Source organism: Oncorhynchus kisutch, linkage group LG13 (assembly GCF_002021735.2).
Source record: "Oncorhynchus kisutch isolate 150728-3 linkage group LG13, Okis_V2, whole genome shotgun sequence".
NCBI classification, from domain to species: Eukaryota; Metazoa; Chordata; class Actinopteri; order Salmoniformes; family Salmonidae; genus Oncorhynchus; species Oncorhynchus kisutch.
The window spans coordinates 63,146,386-63,171,478 of NC_034186.2; the positions used below are offsets into that span (position 1 = coordinate 63,146,386).

Below are 25,093 nucleotides of genomic sequence, written 5' to 3' on the forward strand. Positions count from 1 at the left end.
CAACATACACCTTTGAGTAGAGGCGCGTCAGTGACACAAGCGCGGTCCAATAATTTGTCTGTCTGGTTACGGACAGAGAGCGTGAGAGCTTGTCGGGGCCCAATCAGCGCTTTTGTATTGCCTGCCAGTGCCGGGGACTGACTGGTTGTGAGTGTTTACTGCAGCGCCCCAGGATCCCAAAGCCAAAACCGAAGCCAGTGGAACCTGCGGGGTGAAGGCGAGTCAGGTGAGACCGAGGATTTTGCCGCGGCCTATCTGAAGTGAAGTTTAACTAAAAACCTCAATGCCCGGATCATGGTTCTAGATGTGATGAGACTCCAGACTTCAGTCCAACTGAAGTACTGGGACAATGTGAGATGAGGAGCGAAATAACGGTTACATAGTAGTTCTATTGGGTTAATAGTGATGCGCTTTGCCGTTATTTTTAGTTCCAAAATGTAGGTAATGAGAGAGGTCTGCCTAAAACAGCGGACACAAACGTTGATAATGTTTTAACGTTCCAAATTTGTTTACATTATAGCAATAAATGATACAGTGAGCGCGGATCATATTGATAGAATACTTTTATTGTTTAATCTCGAGTCCCTTGAGGTTAAACTAGATTGGTTGGGGGGAAAATGCGTCTTCGTGGTGTCGTTATGAACAAAATGTTAATCTGAAACCGATGGTTGTAATTTGATTGTTGAAATATATTTATCAACGTTGCTACGATCGAGTTTGAATATGAAGGATATTTTTTGCGCGAACTGGAGACAAATGGCATGAAGTGTTGTACATATGTCATACAATAAAATTAATTCAAAATGCATCAGCCATTTACGTAAGTGAAGACGTGTTCACCCTCTCAACTTGTTTCCTAGCCCTATGCAAATGGCCACCATGGTTGGCGATGACAAGTGCTGTTGAAGGAATCAGTGAATGCCTGTAGTGATACGTGGGGCAACCAGATTATCAGAGTTCTTATCAATTGACTTTAATCAAATTTTGTTCAGCTGGTGTCAACTTCGTTTTTTTCTTTGAGTTTCATGAACATTTCAGTGGCAGGTCAATGTATGACAGGTTAATGTATGTTTCAGTGACCGATCAATTGATGTATTTATTTTTGCATCAGAAATGTCACTTGTGAAAACCAATAGATAAGCAGATAATCTAGTTTGTGTATGTACGTGTTTTATTATCATTTTGTAACTTTCCCACTAGGGTTAGACTTTACCTCTGTTTTTTTTGTGACCAACACAGAGGGACAATGTTTCACTAGTCAGTGCCACTTTTTCCAAGAATCCAATAGTAAATCTTTTCCATCCTTGAGAACTACTTGTTCAAACTATCATGGCATTTACTCATGGAGGTCAAACAGAGACCGTAACAAACGGACCAAATCTTTGATTTATGACACATTTTGACTGTCACGTTCCTGATGATTTATTCCAGGAAGAACTTGTCTAGTTGACTTTGACTTTTGCAGGTGAGATGAAAGTTTGGAGATTCCTCTGCCATACAATTTATTTTTGGAATAGAAATTCAGAAAGGGGGTGGACAGGTGGTTGTCTATGTGCTCTTCTGTCATTCTAGTCTCCATTTGTAGATCTCCTGGCTTCAAATTATACATCTCTTGGGCTCTTTATCTCCAGAAGCAAATTGGACTGAAGTGTGCCATTAAAGGAGCACCGCCAGGGTTGAACTGAAGTGGGACCCGAACTGGCAACTCTTTAGGGTTCATATACCTCACATCATCATCACAACACAAACCCTGACATGAGTGGTTGACAGACGATGTGTGGGTTAATGTAGGTTAGAAGCAGTGTGGATGGTTTGAAAGGCGTCCACAATACAAACGCCATAGAACTAATCTGAATTTTGCACATCATGCGTTTGTACGCCTGCCCCCCACACACATACCCACCTCTCTCTCTCCCCCGTGTGACGTCACTAAAGGCTTCATATTAAGAGATCATTCCATATCCTGAGGTTATAGACCGGCTCAGACTGGCTAGCGCGTTAGGACAGTGCTTGGCACCACAGGGGAACAGAAAGGAGAGATAATGGGTGACTCTTGTTCTTAAAGGGACAGGGGGCCCAACTCTGTGACCCATGTTATAGGCTAGGCCTTATCTACCTAGATGGGATAGGCCTTACGGCAGTTGCAATGCATTTGTGTATGGGCAATTCCACGGTAACAGAATGATGCTGAGACTGACATGTTTCACTTTAAAATGTATGTCAAACAAAAACCAATGACTGCAAAGCTAAACAAACGATACAACAATTCAGATTGACTACTTAAACAATTTCCACTGAAAATGTTAGAAAAACACATGAACAATGCAAATGCAGAATGATGGGTTGTGCTCTTTTGTGCCGTCCTTCTTTTACCGAACTTTGCATCTGCACTGTTCTTCAGCTAAATTTTCTGTGGAAATTGTTCAAACTCATCCTTGTGCATATAATGTTTTGGTTTGTTTAACTTTGCAATCGTTGGTTTTAGTTTGGCATACATTTTAACCCAATGAGTCCCATTGTCACGTTTTGGACTTTTGACCTCCTTTAAACATCATGTGTTTGACTTACAGACCATCATGCTCTGAGTGGCGCAGCGGTCTAAGGCATTGCATCTCAGTGCAAAAGGCAACACTACAATCCCTAGTTTGAATCCAGGCTGTAGCACATCCGGCTGTGATTGGGAGTCCTATAGGGCGGCGCAAAATTGGCCCAGCGTTGTCCATGTTTCGCCGGGGTAGGCCGTCATTGTAAATCAGAATTTGTTCTCAACTGACTTGCCAAGTTAAATAAAGGTTAAATAAAAAAAAAACTAGTATGTATGATTAACAGGGGCTGAGCTAGAGTGGTATTTGTGAGACACGGGCGGATCCCGAAGGGGCCCAGGGACGGATCTTTTTATAAAAACGTCAGAATGATTTGTGCTACGAACTACTAAAAGCTATCTATGGAAGCCTGAGACCCTCACAAACACATGTAGCACGTTTTGCTCTATGATGCTCACAAGCGTAATATGCTGTAATAAGCTCACATAGTTGCGGTCACAAACTCCAAACTCCACACAGTTGTCACTGACTAGCTGCATATTCATTTCTCAGTGAGCAAACCATTTCTGTACTTACAGCATTCCATTTTTATCAGGTTTTTGCTTTGGCTGACCATTTTTTTAAATGGACATTTGTCAAAAAAACTCATCAATGCAACTGTTTGTCAAACTGATTTGAGTTTTACTTGGTTGTCCTGAAAATAAAACATTAGGCCTAAAACACTTAATTGGCTTAATATAATAAACATCCCAACAATTGATGTTGGGGTCTTGGGACTGATAGGGTTAAAGTGAAAAATCTGAGTCTCAGCATCTGTGGAATTGCCCGTTTTCATAATATGCATGTACATGTCTGTCCATCTTGGTCTATGTCAAACCTCAAACAAACCTGTCTCGATCAATCATGGTTCGGCTATGAAAAGCCAACTGACATTTACTCCTAAGGTGCTAACCTGTTGCACCCTCTACAACCACTGTGATTATTATTATTTGACCCTGCTGGTCATCTATGAACATTTGAACATATTGGCCATGTTCTGTTATTATCTCCACCTGGCACAGCCAGAAGAGGACTGGCCACCCCTCATAGCCTGGTTCCTTTCTAGGTTTCTTTCTAGGTTCCGGCCATTCTATGGTGTTATTCCTAGCCACCGTGCTTCTACATCTGCATTGCTTGCTGTTTGGGGCTTTAGGCTGGGTTTCTGTACAGCACTTTGTGACATCAGCTGATATAAGAAGGGCTTTATAAATAAATGTGATTGACGTATCATTAGGACAAAGGTATGGATGTCTTTCTAGGAAATGCAGCATCTCCACTATAAACAGAATACAAAACTCTGACATCTCTGCTCTCTCCTCCTCTTCTTCTTGCTCCCTTTGTCCCTTGCTCCCTCCTTTGCTTAGGCAACCGCAGAAATTAAATTGATTAGTGGTGCGGTCTATAAATAGACAGGGCATGGTTGCCATGGCAACCATGTGATAAGTGTTGTGTGATGAAGAACTGGGCCTCCTAAGTGTTGTTGTAGTGTAGTGGGAGCAGGAGGATGGGTGTGGGTGACAGTGTGTAGGTTCGTTTGTCTGGATTATGTGATCTGACACTAACAGGTGTGATATGATATCACAGTGTAATGTTGGACTGTGTGTTTGTGTGTGTGTGTTTTGCATTTGCTTTGTGCTAGATTCATTGTGTGAGTAAATGGATTCATCCAATTGAATAGATTCTGTTTTTTAAATGTTTTTAATCTGACTTTTTTGTCAAGGTGACCAGCTACCCCTTGGTTTCCCATGGACACTGTTTCCTAACCAGTCTCATGTCAGGAACCCTCTGTACTCTGGGGTTGATCGTGTGATGAAACCCTATTGGTTGTAGACAACAACCCCTGATGCCATCACTGCCATGTCCTCATATATTTTCCCCTTTCTTTTCAGTCAATACAGTTTTCATCAGGCTACAGTTATGAGATAAACTTAAGGCCCGGTTAATTATTTGTGTCCTGTCCTAATTTCTCTCCTCCCCCCCATAAACACACTGATCTTGAATGGAGTTAGATATGATTGTGTTTGATTCCCTCCTAATGACCACAGTGACCCGGCATGAACCCCCCATGTTCTTTATGAACGGACCATTACATGTTATTATAGTAATAATGGTGATTTATAATGATGATAGGATTTTTAGATTAGCCTTAGAGTCATTCTAGGGATTCAGTCTGACAGTACATATTCATTTAAATTAAATACAACTTTATTTATCCCCTCGGGGGCAATTATGAAAGTTAATGAAAGTATCACAACACAACACATATAAAAGTAGCTAGTTTTAATATTACACAGACCAAAGAATAAGTCAAAAATATCGCCTTAGCAGAGGACAGAAAAATGTATATTTTTAAACCTAATTTTCAGCTATTCTACAAATGTTGCCATGGAGCTGAGATTCTTTTTGTTGCTGTTATTAGCTAATCTCCTGCAATTCTACACATTTTTGCATGTCTAATGCTGTGTTCTTATACTCAAACATGATAACAAAATGAATGGGGGCCTGATAGTCTAGCATTTATTTTGTTGTATGTTCTCAAAGATTATAGGCTATTCTATAGGTCCATTATCTTTTCTACATACTTTGGATTTGCTTTTAGTCATTTAAGTTGACATTGAAAGCGTTTTTCCATTCCAAAAATGTATTTCTAAATGTGCAATGCGCAAAAAAATGTAATCACGTGACCCACCTGGTCCTGACCCACAGTTTGGGATCCACTGCTATATGGTATTCTGTTGGAACAAAGGCTAAAACAAGATTTTTTGGGTGTTTTTTCAGAATTTAGCTCAGGGTTCTCCCACATTAAGTCAGGACATGGATGGGATCATGGCTGATTCCTTTCTTCCATTCGGTTGCACCTTGCTAACAATGTGTTGTCAAAAGTGTGGCGATCATCAGTACTTCATTATTTGCATACAACCTGTGCTCTCTCATTGACAGGTTAGGCTGAGATTGGTGGGTTTCTAAGGCTGCTTCTGCACTGACTTCTGCTAGTACCAAGCAACAATAAGGTTAACGAAGTAAATCACATCTCTGTTTGTAATCTACTCCTCATTCACCACGTACATGTACATACTTGGTCCCTACATAAATGAAAGCCCTTGGGACTATATTGCCAACAGTACGACATAAGCCCTTATTCGTCACTTCCCTTCCCCCCTCGGGGTCTTGCAAACACAACTATGCAGCATATGTTTACGATAAAACAAAGTTGTATTTTCTCCCCAGTGTTTTTTGAGGGATGGATGGAGGGAAGTGGAGTCAGGACGGGGAGAGGGGAGGGAGGGGAGTGTTTATACGGGTGCTTTGTTGGCATCGCACAACTGTAGGAAAATGGAGGAGGGGTGGGGGTTGAGGAACGGGAACAAAGGAGCCTTATGTTGGCATGGTCTCTGAAAACCCAGTGTGTGTGTGTGTGTGTGTGCGTGCGTGTCTTCTCACAGGGCTGGGTATGGATGAAGAATACTGTACATATCTTTATCTGTTACTGTGTCAGTCTTCTATTGTGTAGCTCTCTTTTACAGGATATAGGCTACAGTGACTATGATATATATACTGTATCATAGCAGTCTGTCCGTTGTCCCTGTAGGATTGTTTAGGATTGAATGCCAATATGATCATTGTAAAAAAGAGAAAGGACAGTAAGACAGATTTGTGTATATCACTGCATCTTTTATCCGAGGGTGCTGGTCCCAGTAGAATGTATTTTTGTCCAACCTCTACATCACTTCAACAGTAGCTTCACTTTGCAGGATAATGATTATGTAGCTTTGGGGAATGTTAGTCTGACTGTCTGTCTGTTTGTCTGTGTCTGTCTGTGTGCTGTTTAAGTATGTCTGTGTGTGTCTGTGCTGATCATCCCCTCTCGTTTACCATCCTTCCATCTTAGCACCCCCTTTTTCTTCCTCCTCTCTTCCTCTCGCGGTATGGAGGCGTCTGACTTGTGTTGTTTGGCAGCGTGCCCAGAGTGTGGTGTGTGTGCATGTGTGCGTGCATGTGTGTCAATGCGTGTTGGGGTTGGGCGCTGTGGGAGGAGACTGGTGGGAGAGAGAGATAGATGGTGGTTTGTTGCAGCTGAGGGAAACAGTCATCACATTATATAAGGAGCAATAGGGACAGAGAAGGGGGGGGGGCAAGAGGTGCTGGGTAAAGATGGTCACATGTACACACACAGACACAAAAACACACACCACAAGAAAATTCTGATTGGCTTGTTAGCCACATTTGGTTTTACTCACACTTACTCACTATTCTACCTTCTCCTCATCTCTCTCGCTCTTGCTCTCTCTGTCTCTCTCTCTCTCCACAGTTTTCTATCTGGGTTACCACTTCCTTTTTCCTTTGTAAAGGACGTGGTAACTTCCATATCTCATGCATGATGACTCTCTGGACCTGGAGAGAGAGAGTAGTACACATATTTTTTTGTATTTATTAATTGCTACATTGAAAAATCATACTATGTGTGTTTCCTTATGAATGGGTGTGGTAGTGTGTGTGTGTGTGTGTGTGTGTGTGTGTGTGTGTGTGTGTGTGTGTGTGTGTGTGTTAGTGTGTGTACATAAGAGTGCTACCATTTCTACATAGCAAGGCATTATGCTCTAATTATAACCAGTCCACCATCCTAGTCCCCTGACAACCACTCCCCCCACTCCCCCCCTCTTCCTGGCCAATCCTCATCCCTCTCCAACTTCTTCAAGCGTATCATTGGTCGAAGTTGCAGGGCAAACTAACTCCCTGTGGCACAACCTACATTGTCTGCCTGTGCATCCTCAACCAACCTTTGTATGACTCAAGTGTGTCAAATACAATCGGATTTGCACACCATGCATGTTACAGTAACACACACACACAGGGTACAGTATACATCCATATAGATAAATAAAGCCCTCAAGAATGTTCTGTCTTGGGTACATATCATATTACATACCCCTTCAACTCAGACTGGAGAAGGTCAGGAAGGAAAAAATGTGGGTGTGTGCCTTTTTCTGTACCTGCAACCATGTTAAAGGACAGAAAGTATTTCTCCCATTGTTTTCTGTTGGCTTTGATGGAAATATGAACTTTTAGGATAGAAGTATGAATAGTGATTATTGGAGTTGTAACAGTTGTTACACATGCTTATTTGACTCTTAATTCAATAGGATAGCTGTGTGTGCTGTACTGTGTTAGCCTGCTGCTAGTCTATGGTTATGGGACAGGGGTAATGACAGATAACTGTTAGCGCTGTCTGAGGTGGCAAAACAAACAATATGGTGGGAGAGCAACATTGAAAATGAGCAACTTATTATAAGCTGAGGAATTTTGATCAGTCGAAAGGGTCCCACAGGTATGCTGGCCCATGTTGACTCCAATGCTTCCCACAGTTGTGTCAAGTTGGCTGGATGTCCTTTGGGTGGTGGACCATTCTTGATACACATAGGAACTGTTGAGTGTGAAAAACCCAGCAGCGTTGCAGTTCTTGACACAAACGGTGCGCCTGGCACCTACTACCATACCCTGTTCAAAGGCACTTAAATATTTTGCATTGCCCATTCACCCTCTGAATGGCGCATACATATACAATCCATGTCTCAAGACTTAAAAATCCTTCTTTAACCTGTTTCTTCCCCTTCATCTACACGGATTGAAGTGGATTTAACAGGTGACATCAATAAGGGATCATGGCTTTCATTTCGATTCACCTGGTCAGTCAATGTCATTGAAAGAGCAGGTGATCCTAGTGTTTTGTACACTCAGTGTTTTACTGTATTCAGTTTGTCATGTTAATGGACATATATCCACCTGGGGTGCATGCTAATCGTCATTAGCATGCTAACCCAAAACCCATGCTATGTCAATCAGACTAACAGGCTAATTTGCTAGCTAGCCTTTTTCGTTTTTCTTTTAGATAGTTTTTTTGTATGTTAAACTAGCTGGATAGCTTGATGAATACCATTTACACTTAGAATTGTGAAGCATAACGTTTGCTAAATGTAGTTATCCTTATGTCTGCATTGCCATTGTTGACTTGACTGACAGTAGGTTGAGTTCTTTGTTGCTCGTTTGTTAGCTGACAAATTCCAGTACCAATGTGTCGGTCAACAAGCAACAAAAAGCTATAGGAGATGAGTAAATAAATGTGGAAATTTAGGTTTTAAGTTCATATGCTATTCATGGCCATATTGCTTATAATTGCTCCAGTGTCTCATACCCTACTCCGTTGCCAGCAATATTGTCTCCAAAAATGGCTAGTGTATCATTAGCTCAAGTATGCCCACTGTACGTACAAGTGAAGATATTTTCTTTCTTTGCTTGAGTAGAGGTTTTCATTGTTTGTGTTTGAGTTGCACATTTCAATATATGTCATAATCATATTTGTTTTATCTTAGTGTAACAGTATAGCTTCCGTCCCTCCCCTCACCCCAACCTGGGCTCGAACCAGGGACCCTCTGCACACATCAACCACAGTCACTCACGAAGCATCGTTACCCATCGCTCCACAAAAGCCGTGGCCCTTGCAGAGCAAGTGACGTCACCGACTGAAACACTACTAGCGCGCACCACCGCTACCTAGCTAGCCATTTCACATCGGCCACATTAGGACAAATAATCATGGCTAACTTAAGCGATTTCCTACGTACTCCTCTCCATCCCTTTATCCCTGTCTCTCTTTTTCATCCATCCAGTCCAGTATGGATCGACTGAATGAGGAGGCGGTGCGGCTGAGCCTGCTGAAGCGAGGCCTGGACTCCTCCTCGCCTGCAGGTGGCGCCACGAGCAGTGAGCGAGATGAGCTGCTCTCCAAACGCATCAAGATGGAGGGCCACCAAGCCATGGAGCGCCTCAAGATGCTGGCCTATCTGAAACGCAAGGACCTGGCCGGCCTGGAGGGGGGAGGATTGGGAGGGGTCTCAGGAGGCGGGGCCCTAAGGGGTGAGGTCAAGGGTCATGGGTCTTCAGGGGGAGGGGCTTATGAGGAGAAGACCAATGGGAGCCTCCGTGGTCAGGTTGTGGGAGCCCATGGCATGGTGGGAAAGAGCGGGAAGGAGAACATGGGCGAGGAGCCAGTGGATTTCAGCGCCCGGAAAGGGTGAGTGGAGGAGGAGAGAGGGGGAGTACAAGAGGATAGGAGGGAAAATAGAAATCCTTCTTACAATTAAGAATCAGTCAGTCAGAGTTGAAAGTGTGTGTGTTCCTCCACAGTGACGCGGACCGGGAGCGACACACACCCTCCCCTGATGTGATCGTCCTGTCAGACAATGAGGCGTCCAGTCCAAGAGGGCCCAGCCAAGGGGAAGAACGCCTGAGGGCAGCGAACCTGGAGATGTTTAAGGTGTGTGTGTGTTACAGCACATATTAGTGCAGTCTTGACAAATGTTGAAGTATGTGCATATTGTCTTTTTGTGTGTATGAGTGTTAGAATAGTGCATAGTTGTGTAGAGTTAATACATTAACTTAAAAAAATACATTGTGGACCACTCAGATAGTTTTGAGACACTGTAGGCAAACAGTACAGATATTAATTTGGTATTAGCTATAATACATTATATCATCTATACATCATTGGTATCAGCTATAACACATAATCTATACACAAAAACCAAGTAGAATAGATAAAATGTTTTATAGTTATATATGTGGGTATGGAGAGGAATGGCAGAAGTGGGTACAGTATGTGTGCTCATTTGTTTCTATGTGTGTGCTTCAGGGTAAGACGGGGGAGGAGAGGCAGAAGATGATCAGGGCTCTGAGAGAGGAGCTTAGGCTGGAGGAGGCCAGGCTGGTGCTCCTGAAGAAGCTGAGGCAGAGCCAGATGCAGAAGGAGAACCTGGTGCAGAAGGTCAGTCAGTCACCCACCCAACGCTGCCCATCCATCCTCTATACTCACCTGCTTCAGTCATTCAATCGCTCATCCCTCTGGCATCCACTGCTCACTCTGTCACACTCTCAGCCACCGCACGCACCCCTCTCTCTCTCTCGCTCTCTCAGCCACCGCACTCATCCCTCTCTCTCGCTCTCTCAGCCACCGCACGCATCCCTCTCTCTCTCTCGCTCTCTCAGCCACCGCACTCATCCCTCTCTCTCTCTCGCTCTCTCAGCCACCGCACGCATCCCTCTCTCTCTCTCGCTCTCTCAGCCACTGCACGCACCCCTCTCTCTCTCTCGCTCTCTCAGCCACCGCACTCATCCCTCTCTCTCTGTCACTGCACTCATCCCTCTCTTATTCTCTCAGCCACTGCACTGCACTCATCACTCTCTCACTCACTCATCCTTTTCTCACTGACTTACTGCTTATGCATTAACACTTTACACTTGGGGGAATTGGCCTATACGGATAGGGCCTTAACATAAAAAAGAAGCATATGCATAACCATTGTAGCAATTGAAAGGGAACATTTTAGAGATTATGGGGAAACAAACAGTTCACCTGACACAAAATCCAAACATTACGCAGTTCATTTTATCTGCATTTGACATTTCTTGTACTTTCTGCAATATTTGTTGATAAAGAAATATGGAAATACTCTGGACACATTCAATAACACAATGAGAATATCCATGCAACATTTGGGGTAGATGCAGTATAAGACAAAACAATTTCAGGGTCAGGGGTCAAATTGGTGTCTCCAAGTTGCTACACACCACACCTATGTGTGCACAGTTCCTAAGTAATTTAAATACACGTTTATGAGACAAGGAAAGAGCCTTCAACAATTATATTCTCTTTTGAGCTCTCCTAGCTGTACTGTTAAGGAACTGAAGCAAGCACCCTTGTATTTTTTGGGTTTGGAACACAGCCCCGCATCCACACCATCACACAATTACTGTTGTTAATGCAATCCAAAAATGGTCCATTACAAATTGCAATCAGGGTTAGGTGTGCATATTTGAATGATTATTATATTGCCAACATGAGTAGCGAAGTTCTATAATCTGATTTTTAGTGTTAGGCTTTCACAAGGCACTTCAGAGGAACAGAATTTTTGGTGCGCATGGAATGGAGCCATGGGTGCATTCGGGTGCTAATTCACAGATCATTTTCTTCACATTACGCCGAATATAGGCTCCTTCTGTTCAGAACAACAACCCAGGGTATGACGCCGTAATTGTACATCAAACATAACAATCATTAATGCCAAAGTAACCCAATTGGCGCGAAGGATGGGGGCATCTTCTTGTTGCAGGTGGTGCTCCCGCTTGGAATGTCTGTCAGTCGATTCCCATGTCATTGTGTTGCTGCCATGCTATGTTGTCGTCTTAGGTCTCTCTTTATGTAGTGTTGTGGTGTCTCTCTTGTTGTGTGTTTTGTCCTATATTTTTATTTCATCTATTTTTATTTTGAATCCCAGCCCCCTGTCATGACTCCGACCGAAGGTGGCTCCCCTTCCTGTTTGGGTGGCGGTCGTCGTCACCGGCCTACTAGCTGCCACTGATCCCTTTTCCCCTTTCTGTTTATTGGTTTCACCTGTTTTGTGTGTAGGCTGATTAGTCGGGCTATGTTAGCCAGTAGGCCCGCCTGCTCCTTGTGCGGGATTGTTTTGTGTTGCTCTGAGCACGTTCGAAGTTGACGTGTCTCGTTCGTGGGCTTTTCTCCGGACTGTTTAGGTCCCCGTGTTTGGGGCAATTGTTTTGTGTGCGCCCTGTGTTTCGTGGGGTGACTTATGTTCGCCGTGTGTGCAATAAATAGCACTACCCTCACTACCCTGTACTCTCTGCGCCTGACTTTGCACCCACTACACCCAGAGCGTTACACCCCCATCCCCGCAGGAGGCCTTTTGCCTTTTGGTAGGCCGTCATTGTAAATAAGAATTTGTTCTTAACTGACTTGCTTAGTTCAATAAAGGTTAAATACAATTTAAATTAAATATACCGCTTTAAAACAGATACCCAGAGGTCTGACGTAATGTATAGTATGTTACTATACTGCTATCCAATTAATGTGCATATCAGTGACCAAATCTGCTATATTCACCCAATATAGAGTGGAAAGGGCTTACTTATAAGTTGCTTAGGATAAAAGTGTCAGGTAAATAACCTTATTACATTAGTATTATTCTATGTTTGACCCCTCTATCACCTCTCCCCTCCGTCCCCCTCAGGTCCCTGTGGTCCAGAACACAGCGTCTGCCCTCCAGAGCGGTGCCGTCCACGGTGCTCAGAGCATGAGCAAGATGTCTGGCCGCCCTGGCCACCACACCCCAGAGCCCCAGAACCATCGCACTGCACAGGTGGGCTACAGCATTGCACAGGTGGGCTACAGTACTGGTTCTCTTTGGGTTCCCTTTGTGCCTTGGGTCGGTCACAATGCAAGTTGGGCAGGCGCAAGGAAGCCAAAGTTGGGGGATGGGATTGAACAATGATTTTTAATATTTTGCTTGAGAACCATCTCACAATAAAGCAGTCTCCTGTTTCAATAATAGCACAGTGGTGCCATCTCGTGGTATGAAGAGGCATTACCCTCTTAAATAATCTCTGGTGAATATGAGCAGGAAAATGACATGACACTGAAAACTGACAAAAACCACCATCCATGTCCTATTTATGATCTTTTTCTCCTTCTCTTCCTCCTTCTTCTCCTCTTTCGTCCCCCAGGGTCACTCGGTGATCAGGTCAGCCACCAACAGCTCCATGTCTCAGATGATGATGTCACAGAGCAGGGTGATAGCGCCCAACCCTGCCCAGCTGCAGGGCCAGAGGCTGTCACAGCAGAAGCAGGGTGGCATGCGCTCCTCGACTGGCAGCTCTAACAACGCCATTAGCTACCAGCAGGTAAAACCCCAACGTCATCCCTGTTATTGGTCATAATCATCATAGAGCAGTGGAAAAAAATGAAATAAGAGTATAGATTATTGTAGGGGATAATGCTAACTTTTTTGAGAGATAATTAGAAAATACTATTTTATTGATTAAATTGTATTTATTGGTTCTCTCAAACTGAAGGGATAGTTTACCCAAATTACAAAATCACATATTGGGTTCTTTAATCTGTAAGCAGTCTATGGACAGGGTATGTCCATAGAAAAAGTGCTGGGAAAGTTTGAATACCACTGTCATAGAGGTTCAAAATCAGTTGCTTCCACTCAGATGCCAGGTTTTGAGGGTTGTTATATCATTTTTAGCAGATAAATGTAGCTGTTGTGCCATCAGACTTAAACGTAAATCTGAATGACGTGTATGGTTCTCTGTGTTTACTTGCAGTCTTCCACCCAGCAGGTGGCAGCTTCTCAGCGCTCTGGCTCCTCCTCCTCCTCTGCCATCTACATGAACTTGACCCAAATGCAGGCGGCCGGAGCCGCGGGAGGAATCAGCGGGGTGTCAGGGGTGGGGTCGGTCAGCCCCTCAGCCACACACAGCCCAGGGGGGACATCGGTGGGCTCCTCCATGGCAGACACAGCCAGCAGTCAGGCAGCTGCCAAACTTGCCCTGAGGAAGCAGTTGGAGAAAACCCTGCTAGAGATCCCTCCTCCCAAGCCGCCAGCGCCGCTCCTCCACTTCCTGCCGTCAGCGGCCAACAGCGAGTTTATCTACATGGTGGGCCTGGAGGAGGTTGTGCAGAGTGTCATTGACAGTCAGGGTAAGGGAAGGAACTGGAACCCTTTTGCTGATGGCTAGCTAGCCATTTGTTCTGCGCACAACCATCAAACCAACAATTTTATCAGATGAGTCGGTTTGGAATTGGGCTCTTCCCCCCCCTCATTGAACTCTTGTGGCTCTCTCTTTAGGTAAACTGCGTTTGCCCTCCTCCATGGAGCCCTTCTCGTGTGCCCAGTGCAAGACGGACTTCACCCCTCACTGGAAGCAGGAGAAGGGTGGGCGCATACTTTGCGAGACCTGTATGTCGTCCAATCAGAAGAAGGCACTGAAGGCTGAGCACACCAATAGGCTGAAGAACGCCTTCGTCAAGGCTCTACAGCAGGAGCAGGTCAGCATTCCATTGGCTCCCCGTTGCTCTGTTCAGGCAACCATTGTTTATAGTGTGTGTGTGTGTGTGTGTGTGTGTGTGTGTGTGTGTGTGTGTGTGTGTGTGTGTGTGTGTGTGTGTGTGTGTAACCATATTTTACTAAATGTGTCACAGGAGATTGAGCAGAGAATCCAGTTGCAAGCCGCTCTTGCCACCAGTTCAGCTCAAACTGTTCCAAGCGTCAGTAAGGTGGAGTCTATGAGCAGACATCACACACACAGACAGGTATGTCACTGTCACCGCTGTTAGTAAGTGCTACCTGCTGCAACAGACACCCTGTCATCTAGCATTGTTCAGCAAAGTTGATGAAAGGTCCAATTGTAACAGCTGCGTAATGGATACTTGATCAATATTTTTTTAATTGATCAAATATTGACTGAATTATAGCTCATAAACCACATAAACCTCTGTCTTGTGTAATATTAAACCTCCTATTTATGAGATTTGGTTGTACATTTTTGGGAGTGACTGGCTGAGTTACTCTGTAAACACTTCAAATGAATTCAATCTGAACTTTTAAAAACTTTACAAAAATGTACTGTCTTGTGCAATGATCACTTTCTCTTCTGTCTTTAATCCCCGTCTAAGGGTGGGCGTTGAAATGGATGTATATCAAAAACCACATATGCCATTGTTGACATTTTGAACTTGACTGGCATGTGTTTGAGTGAGCAAAAGCAATCGCAAAATCAATTGGGAAGTGTATTTACAAGCAAGGGTTGGAATGTGCATTGCTTTCACGTGGTCCTCTGTAGCTCAGTTGGTAGAGCATGGTGCTTGCTGTGCCAGAATAGTGGGTTCGATTCCTGGGACCACCCATACTTAAAATGTATGCATGCATGACTGTAAGTTGCTTTGGTTAAAAGTGTCTCCTAATTGGCATATTATTTTGAAATAAATCCATCCAGCGACGATTATGTGACAAAAACAGGGGTAAAATGGCTGCAAAAAGGGGAATCCTGAGGTAGGCGGGGAATGTGCATTGATACTTTCACATTTCCCCAACCATCATCACACCCCCTTTAGTTGTTGAGGATGTCCCATGCTGACAAATAGACTCTCCATCTGATGTGTGTATGTGTGTGTGACCTCCAGGCGCCTCAGCCCCAGGTGACCCAGTCACAGGCCTCCCTCCAACGGGGTCTGTCTGGCTCGGCCCGGGGCGTCCTCTCCAACTTCGCCCAGGCCTCCCAGCTCTCGGTGGCCAGCAGCCTGCTGGGCATGACTGGAAAGCGCAGTGGACAGCTGGGCACTAGTGGGCACAGCCGGGCACAGCAGCAACAGCAGCAGCAGCAGCAGCAGCAGCATCACGACAACCGCCGCCAGCTCTACAGCATCCCTGGTGAGTAAACAGACCAGGGGTTGGGCTGGGGATGGGACTGAGATCAGCCAAATAACTTTATAGACCAGGGGTTGGACTGGGGATGGGACTGAGATCAGCCAAATAACTTTATAGACCAGGGGTTGGGCTGGGGATGGGACTGAGATCAGCCAAATAACTTTATAGACCAGGGGTTGGGCTGGGGATGGGACTGAGATCAGCCAAATAACTTTATAGACCAGGGGTTGGGCTGGGGATGGGACTGAGATCAGCCAAATAACTTTATAGACCAGGGGTTGGGCTGGGGATGGGACTGAGATCAGCCAAATAACTTTATAGACCAGGGGTTGGACTGGGATTGGGACGGAAATCAGCCATACAACTGTATGGACCAGGGGTTGGGATGGGACTGAGATCAGCCAAATAACTTTATAGACCAGGGGTTGGACTGGGATTGGGACGGAAATCAGCCATACAACTGTATGGACCAGGGGTTGGGATGGGGCTGAGATTAGCCAAATAACTTTATAGACCAGGGGATGGACTGGGATTGGGACGGAAATCAGCCATACAACTGTATGGACCAGGGGTTGGGATGGGGCTGAGATTAGCCAAATAACTTTATAGACCAGGGGATGGGGCTGAGGCAGGCCTTTCTGACAGTCTCACACTGCCTCCCTCCCTCTTCCTCCCTCTCCAGGGGTGAACATTGCCTACCTGAACCCAGGCAATGTGGTCGGCCACAAGGGGTCCAGCCTGGCTGACCGCCAGAGGGAATACCTGCTGGACATGATCCCGCCTCGCTCCATATCCCAGTCCATCAGCGGACAGAAATGAACCTCACCCCGCCCCGACGCAATACCACAGCCCTTCCCCACACCACACCTCAACCCCCATCGCATGCAGTGCCTGTTAGTGTGCCTACCAAACTAACCTGTATGAAGAACACAATCAACGAGTCAAAAGAGGCCACCAAACTCTGAAATGACTTTTCATTTGAACGTGATGCAAACCCCTTTTAATTCCTCTTGTTATTACTATCGTCATTAGTGCTATGGATGTTGTTACTACATTGCCGCTACCAGTTATGAGCGTGCCCATCTTTGTGGAGAACCCCTGTCTTTATATGCTTGTGGCAGTGTCCCGAGTGTGGGGTGTCTTTTGTTTTGGAATTTATGTGCTTGTTTTTGAAGCAATATTTTGTCTCGCTTGAGCTTTCCTTACCGAACTCAAGTCTTTGTTATGTCTGGAATTACCAAGCTATCTTTTTGAGAACTGCATCACTCAAATCCCTGCTCTTTCTCTGATTTCTGAATTCAACCATCACCCTGTTTTTCCACATTTGGTTGTGAATTATTGGAAGAGAAATTCTACCAGACCGACCAAACCTTTGTTTTAAAAAGGTGATTGTGATGGTTTAACTTTGACCTGATACTCTCAAGCCTTTGAGCTTGAGCTTTCTTCAAAGATTTGTGGGGAGAAAAGAGGATGATTGAGACCCCAGAGTTGTCTGAAGCAATGCTCCTCTAACTGATTGTTGAAACAAGGATGGATACATATCCCACAAAGAGAGACAGCCCAATGCACCATCTGGACTTGGATTGGATGCACCGCTGAAAAAATACTACTCCCATTGGATATGAAGGCACAGAAACTGAACCTATAGCAGAGTTGCCCTGTATCCTTTCACCTTTTCATCTGAGGCAGTTAGTATCCTAAAGCATATATAATTGATGGGGTATTGATTGGAGAGATCATTTAATTGGACGAGAGCTCATGTGAACGTACTGAGAGATCAGGTGAATAAGGTTTTTATTTAATTGGAGAGGATACAGGTATTGGATTTGGTGGGAGGGATCATCCTTAGACTCAAAATCTAAGGCGTTTCCCATAGGACCATGGTTTGTACTTATTTAGGAGTGGGAATGGGGGGGAAGAGGCACAGGGGTTCCCTCTCTCCCCTGTTTTCATCTCTTAGCTAATAGGATTTGCTATTGTTCACTCTACCCTGTCATTCAAAGTTATGGATTCCGTTTAGATACTATTTGAACTTTCTTATGTCAACATTATCCCCATGGTGTCTGGGAGGCATTTGAAAACGGTCAGGGAGAGTGGCTAGCTAGCTATTAGCTTTAAACCTGCTCTAAGCTATTTAGATGTTTTGTGTCTTCTGAAGTGTTTGCGTATCTGAAAGGTACTTTGAACAGGAGACAATAAATAAATACAGAATGACAAATGCAACTTGAATATCTACATAAATCAAATAGTTCTATAGAAAGAGATATTTACAGGATATACAGTACCAGTCAAAAGTTTGGACATACCTACTCATTAAAGGGTTTTTCTTTATTTTTACTATTTTCTTGTAAAAATAAAGAAAAATACTATGAAATAACGCCATGGAACCATGTAGTAACCAAAAAAAGTGTTAAACAAATCAAAATATATTTGAGATTCTTCAAAGTAGCCACTCTTTGCCTTGATGACAGCTTTTCACATTCTTAGCATTCTCTCAACCAGCTTCACCTGAAATACTTTTCCAGCGGTCTTGAAAGAGTTCCCACATATGCGGAGCACTTGTTGGCTGCTTTTCCTTCAATCTGCGGTCCAACTCATCCCAAACCATCTCAATTGGGTTTAGGTCGGATGATTGTGGAGGCCAGGTCATCTGATGCAGTACTCCATCACTCTCTTTCTTGGTCAAATAGCCAATACACAGCCTGTAGATGTGTTTTGGGTCATTGTCATGTTGAAAAACAAATGAGTCCCACTAAGCGCAAACCAGATGGGATGGTGTATCGCTGTACAATGCTGTGGGAGCCATGCTGGTTAAGTGTGCCTTGAATTCTAAATAAATCACTGACAGTGTCACCAGCAAAGCAAACCCACACCCTCACACCACCTCCTCCATGCTTCATGGTGGGAACCACACATGCAGAGATCATCTGTCCACCTACTCTGCGTCTCACAAAGACATGGTGGTTGGAACCAAAAATCTTAAATTTGGACACATCAGACCAGTCTCCTCTAAACAGTTGATGTTGAGATGTGTCTGTTACTTGAACTCTGAAGTATTTATTTGGTATGCAATCTGAGGCTGGTAACTGTAATGAACTTATCCTCTGCAGCAAAGGTAACTCTGGGTCTTCCTTTCCTGTGGTGGTCCTCATGAGAGCCAATTTCATCATATCGCTCGATGGTTTTTGTGACTGCACTTGAAGAAACTTTAAAAGTTCTTGAAATGTTCTGGATTGACTGACCATCACGTCTTAAAGTAATGATGGATTGTCATGTCTCTTTGCTTATTTGACCTGTTCTTGCCATAATATGGACTTGGTCTTTTACCAAATAGGGCGGTCTTCTGTATACCAACCCTACCTTGTCACAGCACAACTGATTAGCTCAAACGTGTTAAGAAGGAAATAAATTCCACAAATTAACTTTTAACAAGGCACACCTGTTAATTGAAATGCATTCCAGGTGACTAACTCATGAAGCTGGTTGAGAGAATGCCAAGCCTGTGCAAAGCTGTCATCAAGGCGAAGGGTGGCTACTTTGATGAATCTCAAATATATTTTGATTTGTTTAACACTGGTTACTACATGATTTCACATGTGTTATTTCATAGTTTTCATGTCTTCACTATTATTATACAATTTAGAAAATAGTAAAATCAAAGAAAAACCCTGGAATGGGTAGGTGTGTCCAAACTTTTGACTGGTACTGTACATGATGGGTTATGGCAATGCACAGGACTGTACATGCAGAGCACTTAGGTACAGAGAGTAGGGATATTGTTTCTGTCCACCAGGAATCCAGGGTGAATTGATTGATTATTATTGAATTGATTATTGTTCCATCTCATGATAATTGTGGCTCTATTTCAGCAATGCCTGATGTTGAATTATTTCAGGATAATATTTGGAAGTAACAAATACTAGTGCATCCATTTTAAAGCAGCAGGAAATATTAATTCCAATTAAATTTTCTTCTTGCAAGCAGGAGTTGCCTGGTTATTGCCTCTTATACCCTGCAGTTTTAAAACATAACATTAAACATATTGCCAGAGAGCAGTGGATTACTCCTTGCCCTTTTTGATAAACTTCAAAAACAGGTGCAATATTTTGAGACACAGGGAAGACAAAGTTCATTCAAGTATTTGTGCTGAATGTTACTATTTTATCCATTTAGTATCCCAACTAGTTAGGTAGCCTTACTCCCATATACAGTAGTATAAGCACTATTGTTGTTGCACCCAGATGGAACAGATGTTGTATTGGCCGTGTTCAGTAAGCACCAAACTGAAGAAAATATTTTAAACAGAGGTAGTACTACCTGCACTTGTCCTATAGGGGCGTTCATTTCTATTGTCCGTCTGAAAACCTTTCCTACTGTTCGTGCCGAATGAACACGACCCAGGGTTTGCCGTAGTCCAATAACACAGAACACCCCACAGCTAGATCACTGTTTGGGATGGACAACAGTGACCCATGGGTGATTTTCAGCCTCACTGTTTTTGATAGTTATCTTTGTCCTCTTTGTTGTATGTATGCGTTATGGAATTACTTCATCATCAATATTTCTCTCTTTCTCAAACTATGCCAGATGCACCATTTTAACATTTTTGTTTTAAAGAAAGTAAAGAAAAAAAACACAGGAAAAATAGCATTTTCAGATGTCATTTTTGTAAGGTTTCTAACATTTAAAAAAACCTACATTTTGCTGACCTGTCTATTCAATTTAATTTCAAAAAATTTTTTACAAACAAATGGGGAAAAAGAAAAATCAAGAAATATAATTAACTTAAGAAATTGTCAGGTAATATTATCTTGAACGGCTGTAGTTATAATAATGACGTATTTATTGTACATATGCGTTCCTCCTTTGTGGAATAAGACACATTGAATTCAAGGTGGGTATGCATTGTATAGAAAAACTAACAAAAAGCCATGGATATTGTGAAGCTTGTCATTTTGTTTATTGATCACTGTATATTCCTGTGCCACAAATGTGCAAAAATGTGTGGGGTTTTTCTATTTACTATCAAAAGCATTCTCAACTTTCTATATCTTGTTTTCTAGTACTTAGAGGCAGTAGGATCATCTTTTATGGAGAGTTGTTTGATCTATCCCAGGACCACTTTGTCTATACATTGTATGAAGTGCTCCGCTGTTATTACATGCTTTACTTTCAGCAGCATTGATGTTCAGTTAGAGATTAGTTCATATTATTATCATTATCGTACACTTTTAAACATTTCTCCTCGTAAAAATTATTGTAAGGCTTGGCGTAGATCAGACAACTGGAATGGGACATTTCATAATTTTTTTTTCTCCTAGTATATATTTTCCAGGGAATGGCAGTGCATGGTCCACATATAAGTAAGAAAGAGACTCATGAGATGAACTACCCGCTGTGTGTTTAAAATACAGTCCTAATGGATAAGCTATGTGCTAACCTAGCCATGGTCATAAAGCAAGTCTTCTAATACCCCTTTTAAAAGATGAAGGAGTACTAGATGTTGTGTCAAACAGAGCATGGAATACTCTCAACAACACAACGCAATACTGTCACAATATGACTCCAATGGCTTGCATCATATTCTGTCAATAAAGTTTAAGCGATGTTTTCAACTATTTGATGTGGTCAAATGATGATGGTGATATGGTCTATGATATGTGGACCTTTTATTATGTAATGGAAACAAAACATCTGAAAGAATACACTCGATATTTGAATAAATAAATGGATTCAAGTGTTTTGTGCTGTGGCCGTGTGTGACACAGACACACCTCCCCTTGCCCGTGTGTCAGGGTCATTATGGTTCTGACTAAAAGAAGTACATCTATGACCAGAAGAGACTTTCGTAGCAGGTTAGAAGAATTTACGCAGCAGGTTAGGAGAATTAATGTGGCAGGTTAGGAGACTTAAGGTTAGGAAAAGGGTTAGGGTTTTGCTCTCCTAACCTGCTGTTAAAGTCACTACGGGTGGCAGCTGTACTCCTTATAGTCACATCTGGTCATTATGGTCGACATGATCTACATCACTTGTCTGTAAACAAGAATTATACAATTGCAAAAATAAATGTTAAAGAATACCCAAATGATATCCTAATAATCTCCAGGGCAGGCTGCTGTATATTCCATCCACCTCTCAACCTAAAGAGATTGCATTGATCTCTCATAATAATGTTTTCAGCCCCTTCAGAGACAAATTTTCTATGGAAATGTTATTGTGTGGACAATGAGGTAATTATCTTTTTCGGGACATCCAGTCACATTAATTTGTGTTGTTTTAATATTCTAAAAAGTGATGCCAGATCAATTTTCAACAAAGTATTTTGTCTTATAACAATCATTGACAAAACTAACATGGCTAAACTGTGGTTCCTTTTCTTTGATAAATGTAATATTTTCACACAATTCTGGCTGTCAGTTAAAGAACAAATATAAATAAATTACAAATACATAAAAAAATGATGCTATGATATTATTAACCGTATAGCTAGTTAACATAATTAGAGAAGCTGTGGACAACAACAGACACCATCAATATAATAGTGTCGTCACAGTGATGTGCTAGCCATTGCCCGGCTTTCAACGGAAACATAGATAACAACAAAAATAGTGACACAGGACATCATAGGATATTTATTACCTTGACAATGACATACAGTGCATTTGGAATGTATTCAGACCCCTTGATTCTTTGCACATTTTGTTACATTACAGCCTTATTCTAAAATGTATTAAGTCGTTTTCCCCCTCATCAATCTACACACAATACACCATAATGACAAAGCAAAAAGAGGTTTTTAGAAATGTTTGCAAATGTATAAAAAAATAAGAAATATCACAGATGGTGCCGACAGAGATGGTCACCTTTCTTCAACTATGCAGTATTTCGTTTTTTTTTTACGTATTATTGCTTACATTGCTACACCTGGAAATCTTAAGTCTTATTACATACAGACGGGAAGAACTATTGAATATAAGAGCAACATCAACTTACCAACATCACGACCAGGAATACGACTTTCCTGATGTGGATCCTCAGTTTGGACCACCACCCAGCTCTAATCCCAGTAGCCGACCCAAAACAATGGCGCCGTTGAAGGGGCAGACGGAGCGGCATCCTGGTCAGGCTCCATAGACATGCACATCGCCCACCGCTCCCAAGTATACTACTCGCCAATGTCCAGTCTCTTGACAACAAGGTAGACGAATTTCGAGCAAGGGTTCCCTTTCAGAGAGACATCAGAGATTGTAACATTCTCTGTTTCACGTAAACATGGCTCTGTCGGGATATGTTGTCAGAATCAGTTCAGCCACCGGGCTTCTCCGTGCATCGTGCCAACAGAGATAAACACCTCTCTGGGAAGAGGAAGGGCGGGGGTGTATGCTTTATGATTAACGACTCATGGTGTAATCAAAACATACAGGAACTCAAGTCCTTCTGCTCAGCCAACCTAGAAATGCCGGCCAAGAGAATTCTCGTCAGTTAAATTCACAGCTGTGTACATTCCCTCTCAAGCAGACGCCAAGACGGCCCTCAAGGAACTTCACTGGACTCTATGTAAACTGGAAACCACATATTCTGAGGCTGCACTTATTGTAGCTGGGGATTTTAACAAAACAAATGTGAGAGCAAGGCTACCTAAATTCTATCAGCATACTGATTGCCCTACACGCGGGGGTAATACTCTCGACCACTGCTACTCTAACTTCCGCAATGCAAACAAAGCCCTCCCCTGCCCTTTCTTCGGCAAATCCGACCACCATGCCATCTTGCTCCTACCGTCTTGTAGGTAGAAACTCAAACAGGATGTACCAGTGACGAGAACCATTCAACGCTGGTCTGACCAATCGGAAGCCACGCTTCAAAATTGTTTTGATCACATGGACTGGAATATGTTCCGGTCAGCCTCAGGGAACAACATCGACCTATACGCTGACTCGTTGAGTGAGTTTATAAAGAAGTGCATTGGAGATGTTGTACCCACTGTGACTATTAAAACCCACCCTAACCTGAAACCGTGGATGGATGACGGCATTTGCATAAAACTGAAAGCGCAAACCACTGCATTTAATCATGGAAAGAGGTCTGTAAATATGGCTGAATATAAACAGTGTAGTTATTCCCTCCACAAGGCAATCAAACAAGTGAAATGCCGGTACAGGGACAAGGTGGAGTCACAATTCAACGGCTCAGACACGAGATGTATGTGGCAGGGTCTACAGGAAATCACAGACTACCACCCCGTAGCACTCACTTCTGTTATCATGAAGTGCTTTGAGAGGCTAGTCAAGGATCATATCACCTCCACCTTACCGGCCACCCTAGACCCACTTCAGTTTGCATACCGCCCCAACAGGTCCACAGATAACACAATCGCCATCACACTGCACACTGCCCTATCTCATCTGGACAAAAATAATACCTATGTAAAAATGCTGTTCCTTGAATACAGCTCATCATTCAACACCATAGTACCCTCCAAGCTCGTCATCAAGCTTGAGACCCTGGGTCTCAACCCCGCCCTGTGCAATTGGATCCTGGAATTTCTGACGGGCCGCCCCCAGATGGTGAAGGTAGGAAACAACATCTCCACTTCGCTGACCCTCAATACTGGGGCCCCACAAGGGTGTGTGCTCAGCTCTCTCCTGTACTCCCTGTTCACCCACGACTGCGTGGCCATGCACGCCTCCAACTCAAGCATCAAGTTTGCAGACGACACAACAATAATGGGCTTGATTACCAACAACGACGAGACACCCTACAGGGAGGAGGTGAGGACACTCGGAGTGTGGTGTCAGGAAAACAACCTTTCACTCAACATCAACAAAACAAAGGAGATGATCGTGGACTTCAGGAAAAAAGCAGAGGGAGCACGCCGTTACCCAAATCGTCGGGACTGCAGTGGAGAAGATGGAACGTTTTAAGTTCCTCGGCATACACATCACAGACAAACTGGAAATGGTCCACCCACACAGACAGTGTGGTGAAGAAGGTGCAACAGCACCTCTTCAACCTCAGGAGGCTGAAGAAATTTGGCTTGTCACCCAAAACCCTGACAAACTTTTACAGATGCACAATCGAGAGGATCCTGTCGGGCTGTATCACAGTCTGGTACTGCAACTGCATCGCCCTCAACGGCAAGTCTCTCCAGAGGGTGGTGCGGTCTGCACAACGCATCACCGGGGGCAAACTACCTGCCCTCCATGACACCTACAGCTCCCGATGTCACAG

General features: G+C 43.4%; 1 protein-coding gene across 5 annotated transcripts; it reads left to right on the forward strand.

Annotated features, from left to right (window-relative positions):
* The first annotated feature begins 8 nt into the window (after positions 1-8).
* LOC109901941 (transcriptional repressor p66-beta) lies at positions 9-21,482 on the forward strand. 5 transcript variants are annotated; one of them, XM_020497961.2, is made up of 11 exons: positions 9-226; positions 9,248-9,651; positions 9,765-9,894; positions 10,270-10,401; positions 12,662-12,811; positions 13,155-13,331; positions 13,776-14,136; positions 14,285-14,484; positions 14,638-14,748; positions 15,619-15,865; positions 16,545-21,482. In XM_020497961.2, exons 2-11 carry the CDS (start codon positions 9,254-9,256, stop codon positions 16,679-16,681), a joined length of 2,043 nt encoding a protein of 680 aa, XP_020353550.2. In that variant the 5' UTR covers positions 9-226; positions 9,248-9,253; the 3' UTR covers positions 16,682-21,482. The 5 variants fall into 5 exon arrangements, with proteins under 5 accessions (XP_020353550.2, XP_020353548.2, XP_020353549.2 ...); XM_020497959.2 differs by having other exon boundaries at positions 10-226; positions 13,761-14,136; XM_020497960.2 differs by having other exon boundaries at positions 10-226; positions 13,773-14,136.
* The last annotated feature ends 3,611 nt before the right edge of the window (positions 21,483-25,093 follow it).

Excerpts from the sequence above, each read along its gene's own strand:
- LOC109901941 (XM_020497959.2), top strand. The coding sequence starts at position 9,254 with ATGGATCGACTGAATGAGGAGGCGGTGCGGCTGAGCCTGCTGAAGCGA. Across the intron at positions 9,895-10,269 it reads CGAACCTGGAGATGTTTAAG|GGTAAGACGGGGGAGGAGAG; the intron begins GTGTGTGTGTGT and ends TGTGTGCTTCAG. Across the intron at positions 15,866-16,544 it reads CCAGCTCTACAGCATCCCTG|GGGTGAACATTGCCTACCTG; the intron begins GTGAGTAAACAG and ends CTCCCTCTCCAG.